At 38.1% G+C, this 25,750-nt stretch overlaps 1 protein-coding gene across 1 annotated transcript in view; it reads right to left on the reverse strand.

Moving 5' to 3' along the window:
- LOC131078139 (beta-galactosidase 8) overlaps nt 1-23,533 on the reverse strand; it is a 299,360-nt gene extending 275,827 nt beyond the window's left edge. The window contains exons 1-5 of the mRNA XM_058015811.2: nt 23,275-23,533; nt 23,063-23,158; nt 22,024-22,136; nt 21,540-21,606; nt 21,065-21,157 (exon numbers count right to left, since the gene is read on the reverse strand). Coding sequence (XP_057871794.2) covers nt 21,065-21,157; nt 21,540-21,606; nt 22,024-22,136; nt 23,063-23,158; nt 23,275-23,454 — 549 coding nt within the window. The 5' untranslated portion in view covers nt 23,455-23,533. The remainder of the gene's footprint in view (nt 1-21,064; nt 21,158-21,539; nt 21,607-22,023; nt 22,137-23,062; nt 23,159-23,274) is intronic.
- Between the last annotated feature and the right edge of the window lie 2,217 nt (nt 23,534-25,750).

Here is a 25,750-nt window from a genome sequence, read left to right on the forward strand (position 1 = left end):
AGAGACTAAGTATGACCACTCTTCACTTTTACACTTCTTCTTTCCTGAATCTTGCACGTGAGAAATGAAATGCCTTTCCAAACTTATATAGAATTCTTAAGAGGCATTAAATTAGCGATTGCATTCATGACGCATCATACTTTTCCCAATTACTATGCCATGTAGAAGAAACTTCCCATGCGAGTGAGTTTGAATTCAGAAATTTCCTTAAATGCACCAAGTCATCCTTCATACTTGGAAGATTCTCTTTGCCAACTCATTGATTTTCACTCTTTCCAATTTTGGAGGGAAATTGAAGGATTTTCTTAGGATTTACTTGATTCCATTCTAACTTGTCATCTCCTACTTTTGAAGGAATTTCCATGTCTCTTTTCAACATCCCTATTTTTTAGGGATCCTCCTAAAATTTAGGAGCCAGATTCATTGGATGGAGAATTTCACCACGATTCCGAATCTATAAAATTTTCCACATTCCGTCGAGATTCGTTGTCTAAAAATAGCAAATTCAAAAATTTGCCCGAGGGGAATTTTGCTTTGTGATTCCTCCTTGACCCCCTTGGCTTCCATGCCTTAAGCAAAATTTCATATTTTTGGACTTGAGCGTGGATTATCACTGGAGGGGGAATTCCATCAAATTTGTGAATCTTCCATGGATGTTCGATTTTGGCGCCCAGCTGGAGAGTAGGACAGAATTTTGACTTGGTTGCAATTCATTCATTTCATATTCTCCATGAACATCTTGGTTTAGTGATCTTCTCAAGGCTGGGGTGGACTTTTCACTGGGGGAAGGATTCTTGGAACTTATCCATTTCTCCTTGGCTCTTTCATTTTGGCGCCTTCCATCAGGCTAGGGCGCATTTGACACTTGGAAGGGAATTTCAACACTTTCATAAATTTCTTGCACCCCCCACTTTGGCGCCCTCCATAGGGCTAGGGCACATTTTACACTTGGTCAAGGAATTCACCATTTGTCTTGCCTTCCATGCCCTCTCCTATTTAGCACCCTCCTAAGCACTTGGGCACATTTTTGGCTTGAGGAAGGAATTTCTTCACTTCCATGGACTTCTTCTATCCCTCAGTTTGGCGCCCTTTACCTCTCTTGGGCGCTAAAATGCCTTGATCAAGGATTCTTGCACTTTATCCGTTGTCCATGCATTCTCCATTTTGGCGCCCAATCACTTCCTTGGGCGTGATTTTGACTAAGGCAAGGAATTCCCCACTCTTCATGTTTTCCATGTTGACCTCCATATGGCGCCTTTCTTATCCATTGGGTGCTAACACCCCCTAGGCAAGGAATTTCAACATTTTCATGTTATCCATGCACCCCCCACTTTGGCGCCTTCCATCAGGCTAGGGGGCATTTCACCCTCGGTCAAGGACTTTTTCCATTTGCCTGTTTCTCCATGCACTCTCCATTTTGGCGCCCTCCACAAGGCTAGGGCGGAAATTCCTCTTGAGGGAGGAATTCATTGTTTTGTGAGTTGTCCATGTCTTCTCCTGTTTAGCACCCTCCACAAGGCTGGGGCGGAATTTTACATGGGTGATGGATTCACGGAATTTCCACGCTATCCCTAGACACTTGGATTTAGCACCCAACTGCATACTTGGGCGGAATTTTCATTTTGGCTGGATTTTTGGAATTCATCATTCAAACTTCCAGACTTAAAGTGTCTTCCTGAACTTTGGTGAATTTTTGAGCTTTCTATTTCAGGCATGGGCTTCCAGCACTTAACCAATTTCTGGCTTTCTCTGTCTACTTTCTGACTTTCCGGAATTAGAAGTATCTACAAATGTCTGATCTTTGTCGCTTTGTCTGATTGACCCTGTCAATACTGACTTTCCAAAAAAATAGAAACCGTTGAAGTGTCAACGTTAGATCCCTAGACAGGGTGCAAGAATGACTTACTATAAATAGAAACTTACTAAAAATAGTAAGTTTGATTTTTGGCAAAATGACGACATTCTGGGACTCAGAAAAATCCCTAAAAAACAGGAACTTTCTAAAAATAGAAAATTGCTCCATTTTGGCTCAAATTTTACCGGGAGTTCCCTTGAAGGGTCCTGATTCCAATTGTATGTTCAGTTTTTCCAAAACGCTAACAAAAACCCCTAAAATCTAGGACATAAGGCAGAAACCTTAAAAAGGGACAAAACAGACCTTAGACTTCATAGAACTCGCTCGACAGAGAACCAGATTAACTCCAAATGACCCCCGAACATCCACGAAGCGGAGAGACTGACGATATTGCCACCAAAACACACAAAAACCAAGACCAAACGACCGAAAGGGGCTAAAAGTTAAGGGGGGTCCCTATCTGAGATGGGGTCATGTGTGATTAGGTCACAACAGGTGCTATTTGGGATGAATTTGAATTTGAATTTGGCCTGGTGAAAAGTTATAAATAAAGGCCTTTAGCTCTCATTTTGGTATCCATTTGCTATGATAACGAAGTGTTGTCGAATTACTGTCAGACTCTTGCTTTGAGGAATGCATACCTCCTAGTGCCTTCAGTTTCGTGCTTGAGAGATAGCGCCTAGCTGAACTTGTGACTGTTTCTCATCCAGAGGAGCAAATTGAGCTCATTTAAAGATGAATATTTTTGTGGTGTTCTGATTTTGGAGTGTTGTAATGTGTATTTTCAGGTTGTTGGTTTGGTGTGGCTGAAGCATGTTTTTGTTTGTAGCTCCTTGCCTGTGTCAACTCATTCTGGGTATTTGCTTGTTCATTTCCTATGCCTTGGGCGATTCTTCATGTAAGTTTACATTGATTATCTTGCAGTAATGAATTTTATTATGCAAGTCGAACTTTCAGCTTTATACGCCCTATGCTGGGAGGTGCTTTGGGTTGCGTGTCATGGGTTTGGTCATTGTTAGCTATTGTTTATTAGTTCTATCCTTATCATCTTCATTGTATCTCTCATTTGCATCTATTTGGGGGTCATTCCGTTGAGTGTGGGAGGAGTTATGAGTGAATTAGTGAGTTCTTAGCTTGTTGGTCTGCATTTTCCCAGTATGGTTAGCATTTTCAGAATTCGAAGTGGTTAGTGTGGAGGGCATTCTTGGTGTGATTGGTCTTTGTTGGTTTGAGAGTGAATATCTATTGTTGTTGCAGCTGTTGGACTTGATATCGGCACTGGTTTATCATTCTTATACATGTTGTAATGCTGGTTAGTAGTACTAACAGCAAGTTTTTTGTTTACTCTTAGTCCCACTACATAAGTGGAAGAGGTTGGCTTGGCCGCCCGCCTATCTTGGACAGTGATATCTATTAATCTGAAATCCAAATTGCTACATTGTAAAAGCTGGTTAGTAGTACTAACAGCTTCTTTCTGGATTGTGCATCTTGACCCACTAAAAAGATGAGACTTGTGCGAAGAGTTATGTATACTTGATGAAACGAAATGACTCTAAGAAGATGAGAAGTTATATATATAGAAGTTGAAAATTGTGGTAGAAGATGTGTGTGTGTATAATTCTAAAATTATTCCTTCAAACAGAGCGAGTAGTGATGAATATATAAAAGAGATCAATCATGAGAGTGATGTCTGTGAAGAAAGATCAAGTATGTTCACTAGACATTTGTATAAATCAGAATTGATCAAACATATATGAGGCAGATTTGTTCAGACATATGAAGTGAATGTAAGCAGATCTTTAAAAGATTTGCAAGCAGATTTTATGCTGATCTACAAGAGTCTATGGTAGAATTATAAACAGAAGTAAGTGTAGATTTATGGATGGAAAGATATGCAGATTTGTGAGAGTAGATACAGTTGTGAAAGGAATAGTTGCAGATTTATGAAGAGTATATACATGTGAGGAAGGAATATATGCAGATTTGAGAAGACAAAATTGTCCATCATCCATTGTTATATCAACATTGTCAAAGTGGAAAATCAGATTTATGTGAAGTGGGTTGGTGCTCACAAATTCTGAAGTGGGAGTTGGTGCTTCCAGTGGGTTGGTGCTCACAAAATTCAGATTTGGCAGTTAGTGCTTCCAGTGGGTTGGTGCTCACAAAATTCAGATTTGGCAGTTAGTGCTTCCAGTGGGTTGGTGCTCACAAACAAACTTAGGGGTTGGTGCCTCTAGTAGGTTGGTGCCTAAGAACATTGTAAAAGAAGATATTTATAAAAGCATTTATTGTCATGGTTTTCTCCCATAAGGATTTCCACGTATATATCTTGTGTTCTACTTGTGTTCATATCAGTAAGATTACATATGAATATTGGTATGCAATGAATATGTTAATGAGATAAGTTATATACTTGTGATTGACGTTGAAAAAGTTTGAATTGGTAAAATTTGTTATACTGATTCAGCCCCCCTCTCAATATAGCTAATTTATTGCCATTTTTTGCCGAGTTTTTGCCAATCTCGAGTTTTTAAAAAATTTGGGCCAAAAGAGTTATTATCGAGTAAGAGTTTTTCATCTTTGAGTAGGATGACCATTAAGGGAGGGTATTAAAGTAATATTGTAATATTGATATAATGGTCATCTTAGTCATGTAGTTAGTATTTAGAAACTTCCTTTTTGTGTCTTTCCTCTCTAGTTTGTTTTAGGAAGTTTCCTTTATGTCTTTCCTGTTTCTATTCTCGATTGTTTTTGTTATGAAAGGATTTTCTTGTAATCTCTTTATAAGGAGCCTTTGTCTCCTTTGTAATTAATATATAACGAATTATCATTTCATCCTGATTCCTAACCACAAAGCCCTCATCAATGACATTGTGAGTGGCACCTGTATCAATAAAAGATGATTTGCTGCCTCTATAACACACCTCTCACCTTAAATGTAACTACCTTCTAGACACTAGAGAGTTGGGCAATGGTACCATCACTTTTTTTACCTCTTTTGATGAACTTTCTACATCACTACTCTCCGAATCAAATTGCTGACCCTATTTTTTTAATGCAAATTCTTCAACAGAAAAGTATTCCAATTGCTTAGCTTTAGCCTTCACAGTACACTTGTGAGATGGGTCCCGAGGTTCATTGCAATGGAAGCACAATTTCTTCCTCCAAAGGTCATTAAGCTGCTCACTATCCAAAATGGCTGATGTGATTTCCTATGAAATTGATTTCCTATGGGGGAATCCCTTAGACTAAAATTTGCTTCTATAAATAGAAGCCTCCATGTCTATAGCATTCTTGTAAGGTAGGTGGATTGAGGACTTTAATCCAACCTCTCAAAAGATCTATCAAGTTATCCATAAAAAGTACCATGAGTCTTGTTGATGTGTTTTTTGTACACGACCAAACACAGAATAAAATACCTAAAGGTACCTTATCCTCTCTTGAACAAAGTTTCCCGACTGTTGAAGATCTCGCCGAAGGATCAGTCGGAGTAACTCCAAGGTTTTGATATGTAGGTTCTCTACGTGTGGATAAGCTCTTTGCGGTACGATGTGATTTTGCTGTAATCACAAGGGGACTTACTTTCGATGACCTAAACGTCTGATTTGTTTTAGATATTACTAGAACGTGGAATTTCACCGGCCCTTGATTTTGAAAAAAAGAAAAGGATAAGGGTTGGAACGGGATCTATTTCTAACACTAAGAACGTAAGAGCAATGATTGACCTTTGATGAGATTCTAACTAAGTCTTGCTTTGACATCCTAGGATCATCTCCAAAAGATTAGTGCGATCTTATGAGGAAAGCTTTATGATGTTTAGATCACCGCTACAAGCATGGACACTGTCAAGTTGATGCATATCAATGAAGAAGCGATAATTAAAATTAAGCTTAAGCTGAATGATTCCAGTTGACTACGTGTTGTGACCATTTCACACATCGCCCCATTTGAAATGGGGACCCCCTCTTTTTGCTCGTTTTTTTTGCTCGCCTTTCGCTTCGTTTTTAGGGTTTTGTTAGTTTGTCAGTTGTCTGGATTTAGGGTCAAGCCCTAGGGTTCCCTTTTCGATCTTTTCAGGCCAGAATCCAGTCAGTTTTGAGAGCTTTTTGAGCTTCCTTTCGTAGGATGCAATTTTGAATAAAATGAATTCGCCAGAATGGTCTATTTTCAATTGGAATTTTGAATGCAGAGTCTAAATTTGTCTAAGTGTTGATGATGAAATGTGAATTTTGTCCCATTGAGTAATTTTGACCAAATTTTGACTTTTTTGATTTTTGATCCTGGGCATTGGGAATGATTTGTTTTTGCCTCGTGAAGTGATCAAATGTGCGAAATCTTGATATTTTGGCCTGTAGGAGCAAAATCGCTCCTGTCCCTCAGTGAAGGACTGGAGCTTAAAATCAAATATCGCTTTGTCCTTGCAGGATTTTAATGACTTGACGATTTGAAGAGGTCCAAGGAGATGTGTTTTATCAAATGAATATAACTTGAAGTGCCGTCGTGAAGGAGAATGAACTAAAATGCCAAAATCGCTCCTGTCCCTCTCCAAGGGACCAGGGCGAAGTTCTTTGTAGCTCCCGTCCCTCTTCCAGGGACCAGAGCGAAATTCTTCATAGGACATGCACTGGGCAAAAATCAAGTCAGTTTTATGTTTGAAGGCAAGAAAGGAGATGAGTTGAACCCGTTGAAGACAAATTGAAGATTACCAAACGTCAACAAGGGACCCAAATGCCCAAGTTCTCTCCTGTCCCTCAGTTAGGGACCAGAGCGATTTTTGTCTAAAACAAATTTCTTGCCAAGTTACAGTGAATTCCAAGGCATGGATGAGTGAAAAGGTACATTACGAATCCGTTGAAGATAATTTTTGAAGGTGATAAAGTGAAATGAAGCCTACAGGACCAAGATCGCTCCTGTCCCTCTCCAAGGGACCAGGGCGATATAATGATTATGTTGCCTTTTCTTCAAGCTCAAACCGCTCCAAGTCAAGGTGAAGGGTGGCAAAGGCGTTTCGAAGCATCCCCATCAAGCGCAAAGCATCAAAGGTCGTCAACATTGAAAGATTTACACCAAGACACCTAGGTTCGCTCCTGTCCCTCAGGAAGGGACCAGAGCGAAGTTTTTATAAAGCTCTAAATTTTGAAGGATTATCGAGCATCAAGTATCCAAGGGGTTCAAAGGGACTTCATTTTACGCATTGAAAGCAATGACAAGTTGGAAAATGCAAGCATGAGCTCAAAACCTTGAAGTTCGCTCCTGTCCCTCAGGAAGGGACCAGAGCGATATTGTCTATAGTTGCCAAATCTCTCAAAAATCACGTTAAGTCAAGGTTTTACAAGGTGGTAAAAGGTCCAAGGCATGATTAGAAGATGATATACAAAGGCTTCAAACGTTAAACGACCATCAAATTGAACAAAGAGGCTATATCGCTCCTGTCCCTCTCCAAGGGACCAGGGCGATTTGCATAGGATCCTTCATTTTCCTTCAAATGCATGTCAAGGCAAGTTCACACAAGATCAAGGACGTCCTTTAAGAGGCAATGAACGAGGAACCAAGGCCGAAAGATGACGCATTTTGGCTAGAGCTTCAAGATCGCTCCTGTCCCTCTCCAAGGGACCAGGGCGATATTTGCCAAAACACTTGTTATCCTTCGAAGATCATGGCAAAACAAAGTTGCAAAGGGTTTGATACGTCGTTTGAAAGATAATGAACAAGGAATCAAAATCAAGAACAAAGAATCTCACGTAAAAGAATAGGGATCGCTCCTCTCCCTCTCCAAGGGACCAAGGCGATAATGGTCATGAGATGCATTCATTCACACAAGCAAGTCAATTGAACGCGAAGGACCCAACGAAAATACCAACTTCAACGTAGAGATGAGGACTTTGAACGTCAGAAGTGCAAGGATCAAGACAAGATGATGGATCGCTTCTGTCCCTCAGTCAGGGACCAGGGCGATGAGGTTTGCATTTTTTCATCTTCAAATTTTGGCGCTCAAAGCACATTTTTGAATTTATTTAAATGCTAGGAAAATCGATATTTAATTAAAAGCATTTAAATAGCGCATGGTATTCATTAATTAATTATTTTTTGCCTTGTAAAAAAAATCGAAGTTTATTAAATAATAAACGATGGCATTTAATAATTAATTATTAATTAATAAAAAATTAAATGGAGCGCTAAGATTGTGAAGTCGGCCTTTATTATTTATTAAAAATCGTTTAAATTGCCTTATTTCTTACAAGTCGGCCTTGGGGTGAATGAAGAGTTAAGCGCCTATAAAGGAGGGGTGCAAATTGTTATTTTTACATCATCATTTATCATCTCTTACATGCGATCTTGAAGGAGAAGTGCGAGTTTGTGTTTTAAGGTGCGAATTTCATTTCAAGCAAAGGAAGGCGCTAATATCATCAAAGGAGTGTGAACGTAGTTTCCACTTGAGCGAATTTGCCAAGGACGTCAAGGACATATCAAAAGGTGGCGACGTTGCTATTTGAAGAAGAGATCACGTTGAAGCCATTTAACGTCAATTTTGCCTAGGCGATTTTATTCATTTTGCATTCTAGAGTTAGCTCTCTACTGAGGTATGGCGACCCCGAAGGCGGGAGCATCCACCAGTCGTTCAGCTCTCATGAAAGAAGATCAAAAGACCGAAGAAGTGGAGACCAAGATCGTGTCGAAGTGGAGCAACATTGGAGATACTAACTTGGGTAACTTCAGCACAAAGAAGTTTCGGGAGGTCCCTTACATTGGCAAGCCATCACCTGTCGCCCGGAGAATAATCGAGAGTGGCATCATTAAGGCGGCCGGCTTCCCTCCAGCTGTTCAGTGCCATGAGTTGATGATCGAGTGTGCTCGTCACTATGATCCACAGTCCAAAACGATCGTGTCCAATGAGGGAAACACTTTGGCGTACTTTTCAGAGGAAGCTATAAGTGAAGCTTTCCATCTTCCAGAGCACAGGGACATGATATATAAGAGCATAGGAGCCAGGTCAATGTACGAAGATGATCCAGATGCTTTCCTAAGCATTATCAACAAGAACTGGTTACTTAAGAGCCGTCCCCGTCTAAGCAAGATCCCGAACACACCGCATAGGATTGATTTCCAGGAGGAGTACAGAGATTTGATTACCATGCTCGACCAAGTTACAGGAGCCCCTCATGCCTTCTATTTTGAGAAGTGGATGTTCTACTTCATCCAGGTGATTGTTCAAGGGAAAGGTACGATACATTGGGCTAGGATGATTAGCCATTGCTTGGACGTACAGTTGAGAAGACTCAAGGCTACTAAGTCTTTCCACATGAGTTCATACGTCATCTATGCCTTGATCAGAAGTTTTGAGTACGCAGGACTACCTCACAGAGGAGTGATTGGAAGAGGACCCGGCAAGGTCAGAGCTTGTGATTCCTATGCCTACTTGCATCACCCGCCAGGGAGCAACTACAAGTTAATCAATGATACCTTCACGATGAACATCACAAGGACGTTGCAAGGTGGGATTCACAACAGATTATCTCAGGATGCACAGGAATTAATCAAGAGGTATGGTGCTTGGTTCATTCAGTTTCCGAAGTTCACTTATATTAGAGTGCATGGATGTTCTTTACCTCCATACATGTTGCCGAGATATCCGACAGACAGAGTTGTGTTACTTGAAGTAACAAGACAGTTGGCAGCATATGCGAAGGCATTCAGACACAGACATGGGAATGGAGTTCCAGTACCTATCATTTTGGGCAATTCAGTTGAGGTATGTCCTAATGCTTTAGCCATGGATGACGCAGAGAAGGAGTTAGCCTTGTATTCTTTTCCATCTTTTGCTTTGAGGGAAAGCTTTGATCCACATGGACATTTAGAGGAGACAGTCGGTAGGAAGTTTAAGCATGAGTATCAAATAGAAGATTTTATGATGAATCTCTTAGATGATCTTGAAGTGAAACGAAAAATGCATTCTAGATTGCCTTTGGATTTCATCAGGAAATGCAAGATTTACAGAGTGGCCGACCAAGCTCAGGACAGTGGCAGACATATCCAATCCTCCTATGATCGAGAAAGCAAAACAATAAGGTTAGATTGGAATGAGCCCGAGGTCGTGAATCTAGATACTTTGATGGCTCCAGTCTTGTCTTGTACTCGCAGATGGGTTGACGTACAGCATCAAAAGTTAAGAGAGCAAGGCATTACTATGACTTTCACTTTGGAAGAGAAACCAGCCGAAGGTGGAGCTAGTGTGAGTGAAGGCAATCCTAATCCTAGAAATTCAGGTGAAGGTAACCTTCGATGTGCCAGTGAGGGCAATCTCCATCCAAGAGGTTCGAAGAGGAAAGAAAGGTCAGAAAAGAAGGAATCTTCCAAGAAGAAGCAAGGGGCTAACAGAGATCGATCATCAGGTACATCTTCTAGACCAGAGAAGAGGACACTTCAAGTGGAAGAATCTATGGAGTCTATGGTACAGAACGATAGGCAGGAAGAAGGACAGGCACAACAAGGGTCACCAGATGGATCTCTCCAAGATTATGAGTTAGATGAAGATAAAGAAGACAATGAGATGACATCTCCTCCCAGAGAAGAAGAAATAGTGCATAAAGAAATACAAGTTCAAGAGACAAGATCAGCTATCCCAGATTGGTTGAAGGAAAGATTAACCAAGGTGATCGTAATAGAGGACGAGGACAATGCAATTGATTTAGAGAGCCTTGTTGGACGTTCACACGAAGTAACAGAGAAGAGGAAGGCTACCAAGATGTCCAAGATGATTCAAGATGAGACTGGATCCAGAAAACTGCAGATAGCTACACCGGCAGTAGACAAATATGAAGGAGAGATCCTAGCAGAAGAATATGATATACAGACTTTTGAGTTAGGACCATCCACAGCAGAGCAGACATTAGATGATGCTACCGATTCATTTGAAGCATTGAAAGACAAGCTTAGAGAAGAAATGGAGAAGAATAGAAAGCTTGAGAGAGAGGTCGGTGCATGGAGGACATATTTCAGTCATATCAATGAACCTTTGGGACGTCAGGATCCAGCTAGATCACCAGTGCAAGCACTTCCACTTCAATCAATCAACGAGGCAGAAAGATTCAGGAATATGGTCTAGCGTACAAGTTCTTGGATGGATAAATCTCATACAGTTGCCTTGGAGTTTGTAACAAGGATGATGAAGATTATTCATCAAGCTATCCAGGTTCTTGAGATAATCCACAATTTGATGATAACAGTAGCTGCATTTGCTCATACCAAAGATGTTATCATTCCTGTCTTGAAAGTAATAAGACACACATCAAGGAAGGTCTTAGCGCAAGAAAAGATCATGGATGGAGGACCTCATAGTTTGCTTCAATGGTCAACCTTACTCCATATGAAGAGTGTTCTCTTCGAGGACATCAGTGTTAGATGTAGCCAAGTTGAGGAGGTGATCAATCCGATCCAGGACAGAGTATTTGAGGTACTTCGTACCATTCTTGGCAGAAGGATCGAGGTCGAGACAGATGTGGATATGCGAGAATTGGAGGATAGAATCAAGGTCATCTTTTGCAAGGACGCTAATGTTACAGACGAGCAATATGATCAGATGTTTGCCACCATGCTCCTGATTGAAAGAACAAAGGAACTTGAACCTTCATGGGACGCAGCTCTTCTAGATGCATTCGATCAGGTCATCCACTTGGAAGAGAGTATGAAGAATCTTCCCGAGATTTCGATTGCAGAAATCGAAGGAATCGTATCAAGATTCATTGCATATGCTAAAAAAGAGAATTGGAAAGGGAATAAGATTCTAGATGAGGTTTTGTTATAGATGACATGGCATCTTATTTGTCATTGGTTTATGTCTCCTAGGTTTTTGTGCCAAATTTAATATTTGGTTATGCATTTAATATTGTTCAGTAAAAAGGAGGCCATTTGTAACAAACCCTAATTAGGGTTTAGGTGTCATGATCTTGACCGTTGATCTACTTTCAATCTGGACCTTTCATTGTAATTGAGGATGCTATTTATACCCTCATTTTTCATTTCATTGGTAATGTTTTTGTAATAGAGAAGAGCGATAGCTAAGAGATTAGAAGTTAGAAGCAATTTTATTTTTGTAGCAAGATTGAGTTTTGAAGAGAGAAATTCAAGCAATTGTTGTACATGATGACTTGGAAATCAATGAAATATTGAAGTTATGGTGTTTTGTTGCAAATTTCTTGGTTATTTTCATGGTTGTTCGATTTACTTGAATCATGCTCAATCAAAGTAGTGTGTTAATTTGAAGGACATAGTGTGAGACTTGATCTTTGGTAGGATTCGCTTTCCATACCACTAGCTTCTTGCTGATTGTAGGAACGCCTTGCGTGGTCGACTGGAGAATACCTTGAATCCCTTAATCTTCAATCATTATTGTATCTTGGATATGTACCATCGTGGTAGTGTTCTTGATCTTTGATGCATTGAATATCATTTTGTTACCTTAGAAGATCGCATCGATTTCAATTGAGTTGTTATCTTATGGCAAAATTGAAGTTGGTTGAACCTTGCCAAGTCTTGTCCATACTAAGTTATTCTTAGGGTTAGACTAGATTAGACCTCTTTCAAACCCTATCCTTTTGTTTTTTTTTTAAATTTCTTTAGTTTAGCAAAATTTTGAACTTTCGGAAGCGTAAGACCCCTTGAGGATACAGCAAATCACATCACACCACGGCGAGCTTGTCCACACGTAGAGACCCTACTAACCAGAACCTTGGAGTCATCCTAACTGATCCTTTATGCGAATCTTCAGCAGTTAGAGGCTTTTTTTCAAGAGAGGATAAGATGCCTTTAGGTATTTTATTCTGTGTATGATGGTGTACAAAATACACGTCAACACTACGCAAGGCAAGTCTGCAATCAACCAATTGCTAGTAGTATGGACATACGAATTTCACTGTTGATCATACAAATTTCTTGCATTCACCTAATAACATGAAATCAAATTTGAGAAGTGTAGAAACCATGCAAATTGTTGAATCAACCCATAGAATTCACCATTTCTTCAATGAAGTTGACAAGTCTTTTGCAACAATATCTTGGCAACAATCTTTGCCTTCTCTTTCTACTCTACTCTAAAATGCTATCTCTATCTCTTTTTGCTAATTCCTAACTATTAACTAATCTCTGACTATTAACTATTAACCTTTACAAATGAGGAGCCAGGGCTTTATAAAGAGAACCCTTTACAAACAGATGGCTCCGATTGACTTAGAACCAATGGCTAGGATTACAAGATAGAAACCCTAATTAGGGTTTGTTACAACAAACTTCCTTAGCCAATTAGAAAATTACATTCCCGGAGTGAGGACCAATAGGAAGCAAGGATAGGTACACCGAAGTTCGTGCTGCCTCCGATAAATTAGGTACATTGAATCTGGTCATGCTGAGGTGGACCAATCCGACCGGAGGAATGATGATTGGGATGCCACCTTGTCTAACGCTTGTGACTTGGTTGATCCTTTTCTATCTCTGACATGATGAATGATGTACTTCCTTTGCTTGATGAGGCTTCCTTGTTATCAGGTCTTCCTTCTCCAGTAGCATATCTCGCCCTGAAGTGTTGGCAAAGCCTTTCTTTGTCATCATGTGGCTCCTTAGTGTGGCGAAGTGAAGGTTTTGGCAACTTCTTGAATGCCTGTAGTTTTCCAACGTTTCAAATTGCCTTGAGTCCATCTTTGTGCTTTTGGAATGTCCTTGATGAGGATGGACTGCAATAGGTTGTCCTTGTCCATGATTGATCTTCTTTTATCTGCAAAATAAACCAAAGGATGATTAAGCACATATGACATATTCATTTCAACATAGCATTTTCCATCTTAGATCATTAATGAGAAGACATCAAGATGGAATTTCGCTCAATATCCTCTCCAGGGATATGCCCTATAAAAATTTCGCTCTGGACCCTTAGGAAGGGTCGAGAGCGAATTTTGACAAAGTTGCTCAATCAGACCTCATTTTCATCATAACTTCACCAAGATCAAGTCATTCACCTCCAAAATTGTCAAGGAATAGGTTTTGCTCAAGGACATAGGCAAAATATTAGACCACTTAGGAATTTCACTCTAGACCCTTTGGAAGGGTCAGGAGCGAAATTCTTGTTTAGGCTCAAGTTCTATCACTTCTCCACTCCAAAATGTCTTCCAAGGCAAGCATACACTAATCTTCTCTCCACCAAGGCCTGGGAATCCATCTCTTGACCTTCATCATGAGCAAATTAGGTGAAATTGAGAATTTCGCTCTGGACCCTTTGGAAGGGTCAGGAGCGAAATTCAAGTTCTAGACTTATTTCTTTACTTCCTTCACTTCAATTCACCTTAGAAGGCAAGAATATATCACTCCACCTTCAACCATGCCATAGGTATCAAATTTTTGGCTTCACTCAAGGAGAAAATGGATGGTTTGATGAATTTCGCTCTGGACCCTTTGGAAGGGTCAGGAACAAAATTCATTCCTTGGTTGTTTTCTCTTGCTTAGCTCCGTTCTTCTCACTTTGTTCCCCTTGACTCTCCCTTTGGATTCATCTCTCAACCTAACAACACTTGCTTGATCTCCAAAAGGCTTGAAAGGGAAAATTCGCTCAAAATCATGGCCAGGGATAGGACCTATCCAGGATTTCGCTTTGGACCCTTTGGAAGGATCAGGAGCAAAATTCTTGTCCTAGCTCAAAATCTACATTTCTGGTGGCCCAAATCCATTCAAGGGAAATCCTAAGGGCTTCTCTCACCTTGGTCTAGGCCTGGCTTGGCACAAATTGAGAGAAAAGAGAGGTTTTGGAGAATTTCGCTCCTAACCCTTTGGAAGGGTCAGGAGCGAAATTCTCATTCTAGGCTTGATATTTCATCTTTTCAACTCCAATCTTCTCTGGAAGGAAAACATACATCATTCTCCTCGCATCCATGCCATAAGAACCAAGGTCTTGACCTTATCTAAGAAGAAAATGGGTGTTTTCAAGAATTTCGCTCTGGACCCTTTGGAAGGGTCAGGAGCGAAATTCAAGTTTTAGGCTAAAATTATTCATCTCCTCCACCTTTAGTCACTCCCTAAGGCAAAAAACATGTCAAACACTTCCCAACATGCCTTAGAAACTAAGAACTTGGTCTGAACAAGGAAGAAATTGAGGTCTATGAGGATTTTCACTCTGGACCCTTTGGAAGGGTTAGGAGCAAAATCCATGTTCTTGGTTGGTTTCCCACTTCCTCCATCCAATTCTCCTTCAAACTTGATCGAATTCGGGCTCCTTTCTTCTCACTTAAGTGAATATACCATCAAATTAGCTCAAGACAAGGTCATTTTCATCATTTTAGGCAAGATAGGGGGTCAAACTAAGGATTTCGCTCTGGACCCTTTGGAAGGGTCAGGAGCGAAATTCTCCTTCTAAGTTGATTTCCACCACTTCATCACTTCAAAACTCCTCTCAAAGACAAATATGCATCAAAGCCTTCCCATCCCGCTTTAAAAGTCAACAAACTTGGTCATATCAAAGAGTAAAGTGGAGGAAAAGTGGATTTCGCTTTGGACCCTCTGGAAGGATCAAGAGCGAAATCCATGTCTTAGATCAAAATCTCCATCTTTTAATGCTTTCAATCACTTTTCAAGGCAAGAACATATCAAAAACCTTCACAACATGCCTTGGAAACTAAGACCTTGGTCTAATCTAGGAAGGAAAGGGTGTCTTCTAAGAATTTCGCTCTGGACCCTTTGGAAGGGTCAAGAGCAAAATTCATAAATTAGGTTGATTTCACACTCCATTGCCTCAATTCACCTTCAAACTTGATCAAATTCACCTCTCCTTATCACCATCAAGTCTTTTTGCCACTTACTTAGCTCAAAACAAGGTTTTTCCAATCAAATGAGGATTTTCGCTCTAGACCTAGGCCAAGGACAAAACCTATAGGGAATTTCGCTCTAGACCCTTTGGAAGGGTCAGGAACGAAATTTCCATTCTAGGTTGATTTTCACCATTTCATCGCATCAAACCTCCTTTCAAAGGCTAGAACACCTCAAGGTCGCTCCAACCATGCCTTAGAAGTCCAAAACTTGGCCATAACAAGGAGGATAATGAAGGTTATGTGAATTTCGCTCTGGACCCTTTGGAAGGGTCAGGAGCGAAATTCCTACTTGGGCTTATTTCTCACCTTTTTCCTCCCTTTCTTGGCTTGAATGTGTCATGTCCCCTCTTTAGCTCTGTCTAGCAGAGACATGTGAGTCAGCTTATTATGGGGTCTTGTAGGCTAACAGTGATGGATAGAGACTCAGTGTGGTTATACAGTGTCTGGGACTTGGTGTTCTGGTAGTGGTTGATCAGTTTGGAGCAGTTCCTTATTTTTAGGAGACAGTTCCTACATTTATGGAGGATATCCCTACTATTTAGGAGGTTATGACCATACCCAGGATTGGGTCTCCTTGAGATTATTCCTTGGGTTCAGTTTTAGAGGATTTGGGTTTGTTTCCTAGTTTCTAGGAGCATCGCTAGATTTTAGGGATGAGACTACCAGTGGATCCTTGATTTCCGACTTCAGTCACAGACAGGTGGCAGGTTGACTTTCTGGTTTGTGGGGTCATTTGAGCATTTTGCAGCTATTTGGGTTATATTTTTAATATTTCCTAAGTTAGCGTTTATTATTTAAATAAGGCTATGTTTATAGCCATTTTGGAGTAATAAGGGGTTTTTAGCCTCATCTGGATGTGTATCCCTTGGTGTAATAGCTCGTTGGAAAGGTCTTGGACTTTTCTAAATATTTCTCTTTTGACTCAGATCCTTTCGGTGAACGGATTTCTTTATATTTGAAAAAAGGTCGTTTTTCTATACACTTGGCAACTTAAAATGAGAAATATAACATTTTAACCCTAAACGCCCCATTGAGTCACTTTTAGGGTTCGAGCTAAGTGGGAAGGGGTTATAAGGAAGTTGTGACCTAATTCTTGCATCTTTTTACACATTCAAAACTTGCTTCTTGCGAATTTGCTCTGGTAGAGCGATTCTTCATCTGGGACGCAAACCCTAGGTTGGATACTGGCTGGGACGTAACCCTCAGCAGTAGTTTGTCAGTAAATACTTCAAGGTGTTGGACATTGGTTGACAGAGATTGGGTGCGCTATTGATTGCAGAGGATTTAGATTGCATTCAGAGGGTTTCATCAAGGCAGCTAACCTTATTCAGCTGGCACGTGACTACAGCTGCAGCCCATTGGGACTTGTGGTGGCGTCATTCTTCCTTGCTGTCCACGTTTGGTTTGTTGTTGGTGTGAAGAGCTGGAAATCTGCATATTGTGTCTTGCTTATTCATTGCTGGTCAATTCATTTTGTAGCAGCTCCAAATTGGTAAATGATAATTGCTCGAATACAAGGAAATCAAATTATTGTCTTGGTATGAGTTGTAGTATTTTGGATTGTAAGAGTTCTAATTTATGAACATTGTTTCCAATCTTATTTCGCACTATTATTGTTTATTGTTTCTTTATATATATATCTTCAAAACTTCAAAACAAAAGAAACAAACCCCCTTTCTGCACTTCTGTCTATTCTATAAGATAAACCAGAAAATTACAAAAACCTAGTTTATTAAATAAAATTACAGCAGATCAGAAACAGGAATCCCGCAGGGATCTTTCAGAATGTGACTTCTTAGGCCTCCTCCTACCATCATCAAGTAAAATTGCTCTCAAAGTGGCATTTATTTCAAGGTCTTAGTGAGAAAATAGGGTCATTCAAGAATTTCGCTCTAGACCCTTTGGAAGAGTCAGGAGCGAAATTCATATTTAGGCTCAAATATTAACTTCATTTCTCACATTTCTTCATCCAAACAAGTGTTTTGACCTCAATAATGCCTAGGAATGAGTTAGTTCTAAGTTTGGGTCAAAGTAGAATGTCTTATGGAGAATTTCGCTCTGGACCCTTTGGAAGGGTCAGGAGCGAAATTTGACATTTTGGTCTCTCCGTCAGGATTCATATATGGAATATAACATTTAAGTATAAGTGACATTTCTTATACTTTGAGTTATATTCCATATATACTGTCAGGATGTTTGAGAGTGGTTTCAGACCTCCAGGAGTTATAATGCAAAATCTAGTTTTTGGAGGATTCTTCAATTTTCTAGACTTAGTCAAATTTCAGGATCAAGATGACATTCCAGACAGCCAAATTTCAGGACATTTGAAGATCAGGATGACATTCCGGACTTCATTACTCACCAATTTGACCTAACTCAGATCTTCAAAGATGATATTCACTCACCAAGCTTCATTGACCTCCTCAAACTCAAACAAGACACAATTAGCAACAAGAGCACAACTTTGTCCTAAGGAAGGCTTTCAAAGATGACCCTAACCCGGAGCATCCACTGACTCACCTTTAGCTAAAAGCCTAAAACAGAGCCTACTCTCTTAGTGATCCCTCTGTAAACACTCAACATGCAAAGGCTAATAGACAAAACCCTAAAAGACCTAGAAACAAACCCCATAAAGCAAAAAAAGTAAGGGTCCCCATTTGCAATGGGGCGATGTGTGAATACATCACAACAAGTCTCCTCTCTGAAATGTCTATGACTAGCACTACAAGTCACTAAAAATTAGCTACATATATGTCTATAGAGCCCCACTACTTCAGCTGCACCAACTCCTTAAAATGCAACTCTAGATTTTTCATATCAAACCTCTCAATCAGCCTCTACCCATGGTAATCATCCCACAGTGCCACCACTCATGTGCAATGCCATTTAGATATATCGCTGCATACTTAATTCCTTCTTTTGGCATAGGATTAAGCTGGAAATAAGTGTCTACTATCTGGACCTAATCTCTAGCCAAAGTCTTCCTAAACCATCAAATTAAGGAAGAGTTAGCTTCCCAACTTTCTTTTGCAAATCATAGTGTTGTGCTCTACCCCCAACACAAGGTATATGCTTCATTCTAACATCGATATAATCCCTCAACAATATAGCAGCCTAGAACTCTAGTCGTCCATTTGTCAAATCTTGCATGATTTGATAGTGCAAATTTGTTACTTGGGGCTCATTATCAATTTGTGGTTAAGCCCTAGGTGGAAAGATAGGCATAAGAGGTCTAGAAGCTATTGTTCGCTGATTAGCATTCCCACCAGAAACCAAGTTTTCTCCTTGAGCATTATTGCCTCGAATATTTGCATTATTTGCATCCACATTTACTCCGAACTGTCAAGCCATTAATTCTATCAACAAGCCGAAACAATGATTTGTTTCCAGTACTCTCAACTCTGCAGCCTGTGGTCTTTGCTCTGCAACCTATGGCCCTCTAACAAGACCACCCATCAAGTTCAGAAAATATTCTTCTCCTAGATCTCTAGGATCTCTATCACCTATGTTACCTATCCGTTGTCCTTTTCTTGCCCTCTGTTCTTCTACAACCAAATTTGTATTAGACATGTTCCTGCAAGTGTTATAGTGATGTGTGAATGGCTGCTGATCCAATCTTGACATATCACTTCTCTTTCATGCTAAACCCTTCACAACAGCAGGATACACTACTTTGATACCACTATAAGATACACCCTAGTCTTTTTTGTATTCTATTTGACTGAATTTGATAGGAGATAGAAGAAGATAAAAGTGTGGAAGTGAAATGCAAGTACACAAATTTATAGCAGCAATTAAACTAAGGAAATAACTTGCAAATACAATACTACAAGTGCCCACAAACAACTATAACTTGAAAGCCCAATGCAGAAGTAAGCTAGAGATACCCAGATGTTCAAATCACATTACAATCAAATGTTCAACATACCCATTTCCTGGTTTCAAAAAATATAAATCTGTGATAGCAATGACAGCAATAAAATGCCCAGAAACCCTAGGTACCACCACAAAACCAGCTTCAAGAGGGACAGCTAAATGATATCAAGAAGAGAGATGCCACAAAATTCAAGAAAATGTGTTCAAACTCCAGATGGAACCTCCTCAAACCCTCATGCCAGCACCAGCAACATATACAGACTGCTAGGAATGGTATGGCCAGTAAGTACAAGGAGATGAAAACTAAAGAAAACAAATTGAGAATATTTTTTTGATTGGTGCTGATCACCAGTCTGCCCAGGTGCTCCTGCACCATTCGCCTTGTGTTGTTTGGTTGTTCTACCTTGTGACGTTTCATTAGTTTTCTCTTTCATTACAGCCTTGGAGCTGTTTGTCTTTTGTTGTCATTTGGAATCTTCATTTTGGGCTCCTTTGTTGAGCTTGGTCTATCCTTTATAAAGGGGATGGTGCCCTTTCAAAAACTCTGTTTACCCTTAATCAAAAAAAATAATGTTCGTCAAGATGTGTTTATAGTGTTGGTGTTGGAAATAAGCCACACCTGGACCAACGATGGATTGGTCCAAGAGGGGCCAGTAGCTCAGTGGTAGAGCACTCCAGCAGCGTATGGAAGGTCCTAGGTTCGAGTCCTAGCTGGTCCATGTCTCAACATGGTATCAGAGCCAGGTCCAGGCTAAGAGCCCCAAGCACACGAGAGGTGTGGCTTAAGGGGGGGTGTTGGTGTTGGAAATAAGCCACACCTGGACTGACGATGGACTGGTCCAAGAGGGGCCAGTAGTTCAGTGGTAGAGCACTCCAGCAGCGTATGGAAGGTCCTAGGTTCGAGTCCTATCTGGTCCATGTCTCAACATATAGGTTTTGTAAAGTCATCAAGACTTTAAAGAAATGCATCCCCAAACAAGTCTCCTAAAGGAAATTAGCATTCTAAATTGTCTTCTTTAAGGAAAGCATCTTTTTTCTTCATTAAGTGATTGCATAACAGATTAAAATATGTGAAAATCAAAACTTTGTACAATTCATATCATAGATGTTTATGATGTGCTCCAATCCTTCAAGCTGATTGGCCACTCATTTGAGTTCCTTTTAACCATATACCTCATCCCATGGCTGTGAATTCGCTTAAGCTGGTTAACAGTTCTCTTTTGGCTCTAATTTTCTCTATGCATCTTCAAATATAACACATTAGTAATCATTTAAAAATTAAAATAGATTTTTGCAAAAATAAAAAAAATATCATAAATTTTAGCTATTTTGACACTGGTCTCTAATGAGACCTGATTTCATGACCTTGAAGGATTTCTTTATCATTTTAATTTCCTTTTCTCATTCCATGCCCATTCTTCAGAAAAACTTTTGCTTTTAAAAAATCTTACTTTTAAGAGAGAGAAAAGAAAGGGATGAAAGAATAAACCTGACACAAGATGATAGGTCCACCTTGGGATGCAAAAAGTTGCTCTTCCTTCATCATATCCACGATCTTTGTGGTAAATCTTTGCATCTCTTTCTGGGCAACAAAATAAATTCAACAATTAGATGCTGAAATTGAGTTTGAAGCATTGCACATAGGTACTAGACCAATGTGGCTATTAAAGGAAGAACATTATATACAGCTGTGGATTGAAATGCAACCAGATACACCTCAGTAATCTTGGAGAGAATTCTAATCACTATGGGAGCTTCATACATCTTGTTTCACCAAAAAATGGCAATGGTAGGCAATGTAATGATATAATGCTTGGGTTTATCTTATACTCACAGAAAGAGTTGTCTTAACTCTTGATGGATCAAATGCAATAACCTTCAACACAAATGATTAAAAATCTACTTGGAGAACACTACGCTTAGCTAAAATTTTACATATCGTGGAAGTAGAAAGACCAATAAACCTTGAAAGGGTTATTATCTGTTCGAAGCTCAATTCCTGGAATGAAGTGCAACCAGATAGGGAATCCCCTGCATCATGTCACAGCATAATCTTCAATCGACAAAATTAATAATCTTTCCTCTTGTCTTCAAAAAATCTCATAGAGCAAACTTACAAATTTCATAAAAAGAAAAAGCATTTTACTCATTGATGTGAAGATCTAAATGATCCACACAGAGCTGTCAGATTTAGTGAATATCACGGAGGAAATAACAACTCAATGTCTACGAAATCAAATTGCAATGAGCAGACACATTACAAGTAAGTAAGGAGATGAGGCTTCCGAAGTGCAATAAGATATGCATATCACCATAATTATATTGCATGAACAAGCATTTAGAGTTAAAAAGAGACAAGGCACTCACAATTGCTGAAAATTAAAATAGTTTTTATCCTCTTCTTATCTATACTTATTTGCTTTAAATAATATGGAGAATAGGGCAAACCCATAATTCCACTCTGCACATGCATAAGGGCCAATCCGCAAATGCACGAAAAGGCCAGCCTGCTGCACTGTTTTTACAAATCTCACCAAATCAAACCTTTCTTCAAAATAATACTGCAGGTAATCAATTCAAACAGAAGATTGTCAACCTGGCAGATCGCAGCACAACTCAATTCATTTTACTTGCAAATGCAAATCCCACCAAAAGACTCCTTTGAGTTAAGTGTGAATTCACAACAAAATTTAAAATAGAATCATTATACTTAAATATGAATCCACACGGAAATATCAAAAAAAATTCCCCAGTCTACATACCTTGAGTTAGTAAAAGGATAAATGGATAAATGGTAGAGTAACCCAACAACAAATGGAAGGCCCTAATTTCACTATTAGCTGGTTTAGGAATTGAACATGACATCAGTGAAGAGCTAGAGCATGGGCACAGAAGTATGGCTTGAGGGAGGTGTTGAAAACAATTTACACTCCCTTCTTAAAAAAGGGCGAGTGACTCAATGGTATGGAGATCCTAAATTTAAACATAGCTAGTTCATAAAATTTAACATTGACAGAGATATTTACGTATTTGATTAAATGTATCCTCTCAAAAATCTTGTCAGGAGAGTAATGTGCCTCTAATCATCTTGCATGAGTGAATGTATACCGAAAGACCAAATGAAAATTTTCCACAAGGCACAAACAATTGCATGTGTAAATGTATACAAAAAGGCCAAACGAAAATTTTCCATAAAGCACAAACAATTGCATGTCTAGAATCTAGAAGTATACCCAATGACCAAAACAAAATTTTCCGTAAGGCACAAACAATTGCATGTGTAAATTTATATTTAAAGACCAAATGAAAATTTTCCTTAAGACACAAACAATTGAAAATGATTTCGAGTCCCATCAAAATTCTTGGATCGTTTGAGCAATGGGCATTAATTGTTCTTCTAACTACGGAGTCTCATTGAGCTAATTTGATCATTTGGGCATTAATTCTTCTATTTACTGACTCAGAAAACAAAAAATTATGAATATACCTGGCCTTGTACAGGTTCATGATTGTCCCAAAACACATAGGTTTCAATGACATCCAACCCGCCATCCTTAGACTTTTGAATAAGGTCTGGCCACATCTGAAAAACGGAGAGACAAGAGAGTAGTTCATGAGAATCAGTACACTAAGGAAGATTTTTAGAATCCTACTAACAGGTGTTTTGAAAATGGTTTGTTAGATGACAGCATGATTTACCTCAGGAGTACTTCGTGGGTAGTGGATGCTGCCTGAGATGAGAATTCTTCGTTGTCCATTGATAACTAGAGTTCTATGATCATAACTCACATTGCCACCCTCACATTGTTTGATAAAAAAATTGCAGAGAAGTGCAAAAAGCACAACACCCAAGAGTTTCTTCATGGAGGCCATAGACATGAACGATGACTTCCCTGTATTCCTCTGTTTTTGAATTGATCATTTTGAATGTACAAGAACGTTGTTGTTTGGAAAAAAACCAACAGCATATGAACAAGAACGGCATTATCATAGTGATAATTTCTAGCCTTGGGTATCTAATATGTTATTCTGATAATTTATAATAGAACTAAGCATGAACAGAGTTCTCGTGTTCAAAGTTGTTTTTATCTTTTGTATCGGTACTTATGGTTTTAGTGTTCTGTTAATGGTATCATTTTTATTTTCATTTCGTTGTTTAATGTTTGCATGGCCTATCCAAAAACATGTTTATTCATTTGTATACGTGGAGATAGAATCATTTGTTTGAATTTATGAAGTACGGATTGGGTTATGTAGGGTTTTTTATTTAATGGAATGTGTCTTCTTTAATTTTACATTAATGAAAAAATAAAAATAAAAAAAATCAAAGTGAGGTGAGTCTTGGAGAGTGAAAATGACTTGTTTGTATATGTTTAAGTTAGTAATTTGCGGATTTAATTTAACTGATTTTTGAAATTAGTTTGTTTAAATTTTAAATGTTTATATGTTTATATTTTATATGTATTTTTTATGTATTTTAATAAATTGAATTTTTATTTAAAAGATAGATAATATTAGGAAAGTATATAGTATATTCTTAAAATGTTTATGTAATGATGCAAATTTTCTTTAGTCATTTTGAAAATTAAAATAAGATGTGTTTTTAACTAAGTTTATTGTTTTATGTTAGATGATTCACTCTAATGAGAGTTAGTATTTTAAATGCATCATTCAAGTGAATTATTTGGTGTAATTATGTTTTAGTCAACTCTCAGTAAAAATTAAAATTTGAGAATTTGAATTTTGAAAATGTGGGGTTCGTGATAGTAAGCGTGGAGGTGATATAGATCACTTCTATGCTTACAAAATTGAACCAAAATAATAAATGATGGGTATGAGGCATGAGATGAATTTATAGCCACAAATGATGTTAAGATAAAACAAGTGCCACGTGTTTGTGTAGACTTATAACCGTAATTGAATATTAATTACTATAGAAGAGATTATTAATTTATATTGTATTAATTATAATCAATGAATAGGTAGTCAATCAAACTAGTATATACCAAATTTTTTATTAGTCATCCAAATAGTCATAATCAAAACATCTCCACAATATTAGTATTATATTGTTATTAATTTATTATAATTATAGTATAATATTATTATATATAATATACTATATTTTATAGATACTATTATTAATTCATATTTTTTACATTATATATATGTTTATTTATATGAATAATTTGAGAAAAAAAATTAAACATTCTAAATATTACTTTATTGTACCTAAATAAGAAATTTCATTTATTGAATTATATTTCTAACCTCTTTGAATCCTAACTCAATTAAACCCTAACTCAAAAGTTTCTTTTATAACTTTAATTAAACACCGTTAAAGTTACAATTTTGATTATGATTCAATTTGATTTAGTGTTAGATCTAGTGTTCAATTTCATTTATAGTTACAGCTCAATTTAGTTTATTGTTATGGTTAGGATTTCATATAAAATTAGTTTTAGGCTTGTTTAGTGTTTAATTATATTTAACGTTGGATTCAATTTTTATAAGGTAAGGGTTAGGGTTATTGTTAAATTCAGTTATGGGTTAATTTTGTTTTGGGTTAGGGTTAAATTTGGTTATGGGTTGGGATTAAGATCTAGTTCATTTAATCTTAACTATAATATCTGTAAATATGTGTAATCTTATTGAATACTAGAGAATCCATCTTTTAAATTAACTTCAATTAGTATTATAATTAGTTTTATAGTTTCAATATAAAGACAAAACTTATTTATATCAAATTTATGAAATTTTTATATTATCAAATTACATGAGGATAACTAAAATAAAGATCTAAAAAATTTAAAGATTTACAATACAAATTCAAATTACATGAGATAACTAAAAGATACTTTTAATGACTTAAAAATTTGCCTAAAAAAACTCATTTAGAAAGTGGATCCGGGAAATCCAATAATAAGATGCAAATTATTTGAGCCAAGTAGATTGAAGAAAAATATTTTTTGTAAATTCATTGATATAATTGGTGGAAAAACATGTGAATAACAAGTGTCGCGTAGTGGCTAATACTTGTCGTTTAGATTTGTAATAATAATTTAGTATGATTTTTTCCAAACAATGAACAAATGCAAGAGATTAATAAGTTTGTAACTGTAACTTTAATTGAATCCTAACCCTAATTAAGTTGTAACCTTATTTGAAACCTAAC

This window comes from Cryptomeria japonica, chromosome 7, assembly GCF_030272615.1.
Source record: "Cryptomeria japonica chromosome 7, Sugi_1.0, whole genome shotgun sequence".
Lineage (NCBI taxonomy): Eukaryota > Viridiplantae > Streptophyta > Pinopsida > Cupressales > Cupressaceae > Cryptomeria > Cryptomeria japonica.